Genomic DNA, 9,123 nt, shown 5'->3' on the forward strand with positions numbered 1-9,123 from the left:
GAAAATGTGTGTGTTTTATATTCAAGTTGTATTCACTGATGTGAATCTTTTACTTATATTTTAACTGTTAAAAATAGTTATATTTTTGTATTTCATTAATTTTATATATAATAATCTATATAAAAAAAGTTTTTACAAATATTTATACATACAAGGGATAATGTTTTGTCTATAAGTAGTAAAAAACTAATATAAAATTCTTAAATAACAAGTGGGTAACCAAACACCTTTACCAACACTAAACAGTACAAAAGTACATGGTGATCATTGTGTTTCAGTTTAGAGATCTCTTCCTACCTATTTTGACCTCTTATCCCTTCTTTTTCCCCTCCCATCCCCCACCCCTTATGCTAGTATTTATAGGATATATTGTTCTATTTTTACATTTATAAACTCCAACCCAGCAGGGGAGATAGAAGTGTTCAAGAAGTGCTCATGGTGAATTCAATTATACTTTAAATTTGTATAAAATCCTTAACTTAAAATTTAATTACATTTTTAATTTATCAAATACCTTTACATAACCCATACCTTTTATTTCAGAATATGTTTAACCCTTAATTCCTAGATAATCACCACTTTCAATGTTCATTTTAGTGAATTTTATATCAAATAGGTTACCTTAAACAACCCTTACAATCCTCTTAAATATGCCTTATGCGCCTCCCAATTGATGGCTGGGGACATATCTCCAGGTACATTTATTGTAAAATATCCCTCAATCAGCTTTTCTACTTCTGTTTTTAATAACGGATCCAGAAGGAGGCTCTCATTAAATCTGAAACTTGCTTGTACACCCTGAAGACCCCCCAGTCACACCACCACAGGATCATGGTCCGACTAGGGGACCGGCACAAAAGAGGCTTTAATGGCCTTAGGTATCAACTATGGTTGGAGGAATATTGATCATACGCGAGTACGGATTATGCGCTACTGAAAAATAGGTGTACTCTTGTTCATTTGGATTCAGTTCATGTCATATCTATCAAAATATATTGTTTTATTAGGTGAGCTCTTCTTGGGGGGGCAGTGATATCGTGTTAAACTAGTTTTATCTAGTACCTGATCTAATGCCAGATTAGAGTCTCCCAATACTAGGATTGACCCCTGGGAGAAAACTTTTTGTTGTTATTGCATAAAATAGATTCCAAAAATTCAATTTGTCCCACATTAGGGGCATAATAGGTTACTAAGGTAAGTATTTGACCTTCAAGAGCACCCTTCACTAGTGGAAATCTACTACCTGGATCCCGGAGTATATCTAAAGGTGAGTTTGTAGTAGAATAAGAGAGGGGAAACCTCTTATGGAGAAATGGTGGCGTGAATTTATCAGCAAAATGTGTCTCCTACAAAGCCAAAATATCTACTTTTAAGGAGTTGTAGTATTGGAAGATTTTAGCCCTTTTATCTGGGGAGTTAAGTCCCTGTACATTGTGTGTCAGTATTACCAGAGGTTGAGGTATTACCCACTATAGATGTACTCATTAGTCAATAAGGCAAATGAAGATGAGAGCATAAACCAGATATTAAAACATAATTGCTCACACCCCTAACAGACAAGAGAAAGGGAAAAACATCAGAAAGGACAGCATCAATAAACACACAACAGCCAAAGAAAAATAACCAAACCACAAAAAAAGCCAAGTTCGAATATCAAAAAGATTCCAGGGTGACTGACCGGTCACCTCCCCATGCCCCAGAACAGTGGGCGAATAGGGGGAAACCGTCCAGACACCCCGGGCCCATGGGACATATCTTTGTCCCAAAACCATGAGGAGAAACTAGCGGGGGCAGAATAATAACTACCCCTCACCAGTTATGCTCTAGAGTTGGAAAGCATGTATCACCCCTCCGGCTCTCCCAATCCCCTATATATAATATAGAAAGGAAGACATCCTAATGCCCCAAAATCCATTAGTCTATTAAATCTCTACCATCATAGTAAGCTAAAAAAAGGAAGAAGAAAAAGAAAAAAAATAAAATATAAAGAAATGGCCTATTAGACTCGGCAGCCATGACTGTAAATAACAGTCTCCCAGATTTCAAGATAAAAAAATACATTACAGTAGAAAAACATCTCAGGGCACTTATACACCAAATTCTGCTCATAAATAGCTCAGTGTCCAAATAAAAGCCTTATCTAGTTGATCCAGGGTAACGTGCAAAGGATGCTCAGTAGTCACTTTCAAAGCATCCCGAAGTGATCTTGACATGCTGATCCTGCAGAGTAAGACAATATCCCTGAGGGGGAACACTTCTCATCCGAGCTTATCAGCCCCTTTGGTGTTGGAAACAACTTTTTGCCAGAAAGGATACAATGTTGGTTGGGTTCCTTCTGGAACCTCTGGGCAGGAAGCAGCAGTCAGATCAAGTTCACATAACAATTTTTCCCCTTCTTCATAAGTGGAGAAATAGAAAGTTTTCCCTTGGTATTGAAAAATCAGACGTAGGGGGAAGCCCACCTGTATTTTATTGTACAAGAGGAACACCCTCTATTTGCACTGATTCATAGCTTCCATTAACTTTCATTAGGGCTTCCTTGGTGGAATAATGGGGTTTCACAATAATGTCCCTAGGAGGGCCATCTTTTCTAGAGGCCACTAAGGCCCTATAAGCTCTGTTAATTTCTAGGTGCAAGTCAGATAAATCAGTCAGCATTTCTCTAAGGAATGTTTTACAGTTCCATATACATCTTTAACAGACTCAGGCAGACCTTGGATGTGAAAGCATAACTCCTAGACCGGTTTTCCTGGTCGTCTGTTTTATGCTGTAGTTCCTCTAATTGAGTTTCCAAGACCCATATCCGTTTTATATTTTGAGAAACCTTAGTAGCTGTAGTATTAAGATGATATCCATTCTGTTACCAAGGCCTTGCAGATCTTGTCTAAGGTCCGAAGTAATGGAAGCAGAGGCTTTAGATAGTTCAGCTTGTAACAGTATTGCTAGATGTGCCAGCAACCTGGACTCCCCTCTCAGATAATGGAGGCAATGTAGCTGAAGTTATGTCATCCTAAATCAAAGGGGTATTCCCTGTATTACTTTGTATGGAGGAGCTGGGAGGAACCAAAGTCTCTCTGAGATCAGTACTGAGTAAGCTAGAATTGTGTACTTGAGGATGGATCCTAGGTGCAGTACCTGTATGCTGTAAATCTGGGGAGCAGGAACCTGCCATAGAAATATCCGGAGATACTGGAGAAGAGGCTCCTTTTTGCCCCCCAGGTCCCATATCCCGGCTCCTACCTTGTCCTGTAGATAGGTCCGGGAACTCTGCTTGTGAAAGTCGTCCAGCCTGAAAAGAGTCACGACCATCGGCTGTTTTAACTGGGGGGGGGTCACATGGTTTTGAAACAGAGAAACTCTGTCTTTCTGCTTGCCGGCCATATCCTTCCAGCGTGTATGGTTTAGAGGGATTCCGCCGTCCGCCACGCCACTTCAGCCGCCAAAACCAGTAAGTAGGAACCAGGAAGAGAGCCAGAGGGGAGCCACTTTTTCAAAAGTTATATTTTTGGTTTGTTTTATAATAGGTGCCTTAAAAGTCCCTTGATTCATTTGTGATGCTTGAAGTTAAATATTTTATTATTGGAATGTGGCACACAGTGGTAGAATATGTCAATGATCTGACCACTAATACAAATTTATGATACTCCTTATTAGTATATTTATCAAATAGCTCAGACCAGGTAAAGAATAGTAAAAGTTTCAGTAACAGGTTTTTGTATATGGCCAGAGATCCTGATGAAAAAAATTGGACTATAGGATCCAATAATGAAAACCCATGAATGCTCTGTCTTCTCTTCACAGCATCATTTGAGTTGCGGTTACTCGAGCAGCATGAACTATCTAGAGCAGCATTCAACTAGGGAATCCTAGGATTCCTCCAGAGGTTGCTAGGGGTTCATCTTAGAACTTGTGACTAAAAGTAGGGATGAGTGAGGGAGTTTTTAAAACTTGTTCTGGCAGAGAATACGGCCGTTCTCACTCACTGAAGCTGTTGAATGGCCGGTGTAAAATCACTGAACGCTGAGTGTTGGCTGCATTCATTGATCAGCTGTGTGATCCCCGGCACTAGAGGTTAAATGGGGACAAGTCTTCCCATTCAAAACCTCTAGTGCTCTCCGATTGGCTGAGCAAAGCTTTCAGAGAGCACAAGAGGTTTTGAATGGGGAGACTTGTCCCCATTTACCCTCTAGTGCTGGGGATCACACACATGAATGAATGCAGCTCTGAGAATCCACTGAGATTAATTAACCTCTAGTGCCGGGGATTGCAAACAGGAGGATTCCCAGGGCTGCAAAAATTAATGCAGCCCCGAGAAACCTCCTGTAAGGATTTCCTCAATCTTCCGATGATTTCCCAATATCGGTTCACCGAAATTTTGTGCACTCATCAGAAGTTTAAGGAAATTTTCACGAGAATGCCTGGAGGCATTCTCACTCATCCCTATTTAAAAGGGCTGTAAGGATGACATCCCTCCCACTGGCCAAAAAGCTAAGAGTATTTTTTCTATTAACCACGACAACAATTATTAGTAATTATAGGCGTGTTCCCTGAAGAACCCAAATATTTTCAAGGGCCCCTCCACTTGAAAAACAAATCTAAAACAATTTCAAAGCCCTTACCCATTGTAAGCAATGATATCATAAGACGGTCCTTGCGTGGTGTCATTATACGGTGTGGCCACACATCTGTCTACAAGTATTTTCATAGGAGCATGATTATCAGTATTGACAGAAGCTTCTATATTCAAAGGTTCCCCAACCTCAAAGACAATAGAAGGACTAGGACCATCCCAGTCACCTGCAAAGACAAAACACACATATCCTTTAGAATTTAGAAGGGAAAATTCTCCCAAGATGATAACTGTTCTGTGAGGATACAGGGCAGCATTTCAGACACAGCTTGTCTTAAGACAAATTTAGATCCTACCGACTCACCAACTGTCATCAAACCAACATGGCATATTACATACTTTTGTCTGGAACTCCAATTTGGAGGACAGCAGAAGCTCTGGGAACACAGATATTTCACTAGATCAGAATCAATTTTTTCCCTATCCTGTAGTCTTTTTTTACCCTATACCATGATGGAGCACTGATGGTACCTCACACACAGTCAATTTTCTGGGAGGCATGTTTCAATTCCAGGCAAAAGCCGTGTAAAACTTGGACAAACTCACCATTCATGAGATGCAGGGAGAAGTTTAGCTTCTCTTCATATGTTGCAGTGGAGATAAAGGGAACCCACGTTGGTTGAATGGCCTTACTGCTCACATTGCTATACCTATAAACAAAGACAAGTCACACACTGGTAATACCAAACATTTAGTATTATACATTCATCAAACAGGAAGAAAAATTCTGCTCAGACCTACCTGGGGTAATAGCACTTTATATGAATGACCACATCGCTGGTCCTTGTGATGGGCAGATTTGTTGTGAGTGATGGGTTGTAGGTCACAAAAGTGCTATACATAAGCAATTCTGTGCCCATCTGCAACACAAATTCAACAAATAAAAGCTTTGCCTTAAAGTTTATTATGACAAAAGGGAAAAAAAAAAAATTAGGGACACCACCATTTACTTATTGTTGGAGTGCATGTAAATAGATTATAAATTCAGCAGATAAGGCCAAGAAACGCTACGCAGATGTCACTATGTGACAATAAAGAGTTTTATTAAAACACACATGGCATGGCAAACACTAGCCATGAGGTTGAGTTGCATTTCCACTATTCCTCATGCCAGGGAAGCACTGCCTCTGGGAAGACATGTGCCTTCTCCCGGTGGCAGCACCATAGAGAGATAAAAAAAGTGTGGCAGTGAGCGATACCAGTACTGCTCACTGCCTCCAGCAGTCCAATGTGCAGACTAGGTGCTACAATGTAAGTGATGGAACTGTTGGCAAGGGATCAACCACGAGGACCTGCATGGGATCACCCAAAGAAGATCTGAACATGCAGTCCCAGATTTGTCTAAAAATACTTGTCAAAGCTGTGCAAGAATTTTTTACACATTGTTTTAAAGACAATGAGCATCATTTACTCATTCCTTAACACATTTGTACAAACTGTGTACACAACTTGTACTACTATAATTTTTGCCAATCTGAGCCTAATGCCAAAGAAAATTCCATAAAGGTTTCCAGCACTGTAAAGGGTTATGTAAATTCAATGCCAAGCAACACCAAAACACAATCAATGTCTGCACCCCCCTCCATCAAGTGTTATGAGCTGGGGTTGCATTGGGTATCCAGCCAAGCTCAAGTTATGTGAATTAGTAGTTCAGGGAGAATATAAAATTGATTTTAAACATGGATTGGCCACCACAGTCTAGCCCCAAACAAATATTAAGGTAATCAAACAAAACAGGAGTTTTGACCAGGCAATATACTTGGTTACCTACTGGTTAAGGGTTAACTACACCAGTCTGGTAGGTAGCCAGAGTTTTCACATTGTCAACCCCCTAATGGTATTAGAAAGCCTTCTTACAAAAATGTCAGCATTTGGCTCCAAGGTCCTGATATCAGATCTGGCTTTACAACATTGTTACATACTTTGAAAACTATGCAGAACAAGGCATCTTTACTGGCTACATGCTAGTTCAGATTTGATAAGCAAATCACAGAACCTTGGAGCCACATCTTTTAAAGAAGTTAGGGGCATACAAACATTTGATGAGTGGTGCATTTTAAGAACATAATACTACTTTCCAACAGTTCGGGTTAAATTCTACCTAGTATATTTTATTAAAACATTCCACACAAAAACAAATTGTTTACCTGGGGCGTGTTTCCACATTCCTGCAGACCAACGCTAAAAACTACGTTAGTTTCATCTGTGCTTGAGGGGTCTGGATTGCAGGGCTGGGGTCCCAAACTTAGATCTGAGGCCTTCACCAGCTTCCCATTTCCAAAAAAATCTCTCTGCACGGTCACCACCATCCTGTCCTCAATACAAACCACACTAACAGGATTGTAGGCAACTTGCTGTCTGGGTTGCCCAGCTTCTCCAATGTAAATTCTAGAGGACCCACTGTCATACTGTGAACCATAGTCACTACCGGAGTACCTGCTATATGATCCCCATCCAAACCTTGTATCTGTTGTCCCCCAACCTGCTCCTCTAGAGGAACTCATTCCAGATATGGACTGATGGGCCCTCCACCAGTGGTCAGACTGGCGTCGTTTTTTACCCATCGCATGCTTTCCATTGGATGTAGACACCTGATCTACAGCCAATGCCACCAAAAGCAACCAACAGCCCTGTTTCATTCTAAAAACCATCATAAAGGAGAGAAAACTAACACATTCACCATTCACATGTCAGACCTTTATATAAGTCAACCCCACCTGCAGCAGCCAATTAACCCATGATGTCCATCTGAGTTTTTTCAAAACTGCACCTAAAGTGTGAGCAGAGTTTAGTTCACTGAATGTTTATGATTGCACTGGGTTCTCTGCTTTGCTGGTTCACTTGCAGTTTCCAGGAGGAGTACTTTCTATAGACATTGGGATCCATTCACACTACAATGTATGGGAATATAGGACAGGCTGTATGTTAGAACACATTGGCCCTAATTATTAAAGTTCTCGAAGGTTGGAGAGAATACACTTTCATCAGTGCAGCTGGGTGATCCAGCAAACCTGGAATGAATCTGGTCCAGGATTACTAACAAATTGCTTGATTTTAGAAAATCCATTCCAGGTTTGCTTAGTTTTTCAGCTCCACTGATGAAAGTTTATTCTCTCCAGCCTTGGAGAACTTTAATAAATTAGGGCCCATGTGTTGTACTTCAATGCAAGATATTGCAGTGCACATTTTGGAGTGAGTTGGCACTGCCTTGGTACCACAAGTAATTGCAATGCAGTGGTATGAATGGACCATGAATAGTAGTATATACACAATGTGTTATAAAATGCATATATTTACATTGGAAAATTGGTTCAAAGCTCCCCTTTATACACATCCTGGCTTTGAATAGCTTTAAGGCTCACAAAATTATGTTTAGTTTTGTAGTGCTATGCATTTAGAATGAAACTGCAACATATTGGTGTAATGCTCCTGTAGTATGTTGTGTGTATGGACATGCTATTGTGTACACATTAGGGCACCACAACAAATGTGAACCCTGACTAATGAACATTATTTTGTTTTGCATTAGGGGCCTTTTCTGTGCAGTTTTATGGTGAGCTCAGTAGATGTGTGATGAGGTTTGTTTTCCAGGTGCCGCTGATTTCACAAAACATAGATGTAAAGACAGCCTAAGAAGGGGGAAGACAACCCTATATCTATGCATGGTAATATTCATTTTTGAACGGGTTTCCAAAGATTGGCAATAAATGAAAAGATCAGGTATGTGGCATTTTTGAAAGAAGCACAATGTGTGTAGTGCAGGTCCATTGCCACTTATTGTGTTGGAATGGCATTCTAAAAAATAATAGTACCTACAAATTGCAGCCCCTTACAGATATGAAGGAGGGGGACAAGTGAACTGGATGAATTGAGTCTTTTGTGATTACTGATGAGCTCGGGCAGCCAAATAATCTTGAATAGGCTTGTCCACACAATACCTGTTGGTGCCCAGTAGTGTACCAGTGCATTGTTGTGTTATTCTGAAATAACAGCATTTCACCTTTTCTTTTTATTGTACACCACCATAACACAGACCTAAACGGGCACAGAAATAAAAGTTACCAAACTGAAACCAATGAAGAGTAATACTGCTACACTGATTCCAATGTGTAGGTTAGTATTGTTTGTATTGCGTTCTGTCAGGATAAGCAGGACAGGATCAAATCAAATCTTGAAAAATTCACCCTAGAGTTGGAAAATAGGATTTTCTCCCCCAAATTCCCTTCCTATGCTTGGCATTCACTGACACCAATGTGGGGGTATTATTGAGGTCACAAATATGACACCAGTTCTACAGGTTAATATTTCTGCACTTACTCCAATATCGGGGGTATTTACCACCAGTGTGGAATGTTAAAGAAAGAAAAGAGACTTCATATGGTTTAGTAACCATTTTTTTTGTAATAAACTTAAATACAGAAAGTGATAGAAAAACAGAACGTTGAATAGCGATAACAGTGGATTCTAACCCTTCCCCATTAAATCCATAGCAA

The 9,123-nt window shown here is 40.1% G+C and overlaps 1 protein-coding gene across 1 annotated transcript in view; it reads right to left on the bottom strand.

Moving 5' to 3' along the window:
- Positions 1–7,269, bottom strand: part of LOC140324898 (zona pellucida sperm-binding protein 3-like) — an 11,697-nt gene extending 4,428 nt beyond the window's left edge. The window contains exons 1-4 of the mRNA XM_072403023.1: positions 6,778–7,269; positions 5,372–5,490; positions 5,177–5,280; positions 4,620–4,797 (exon numbers count right to left, since the gene is read on the bottom strand). Of these exons, the coding sequence (XP_072259124.1) occupies positions 4,620–4,797; positions 5,177–5,280; positions 5,372–5,490; positions 6,778–7,269 (893 nt within the window). The remainder of the gene's footprint in view (positions 1–4,619; positions 4,798–5,176; positions 5,281–5,371; positions 5,491–6,777) is intronic.
- Positions 7,270–9,123: the final 1,854 nt, after the last annotated feature.

The sequence above is a fragment of the Pyxicephalus adspersus genome, chromosome 2, assembly GCF_032062135.1.
Source record: "Pyxicephalus adspersus chromosome 2, UCB_Pads_2.0, whole genome shotgun sequence".
NCBI lineage: Eukaryota > Metazoa > Chordata > Amphibia > Anura > Pyxicephalidae > Pyxicephalus > Pyxicephalus adspersus.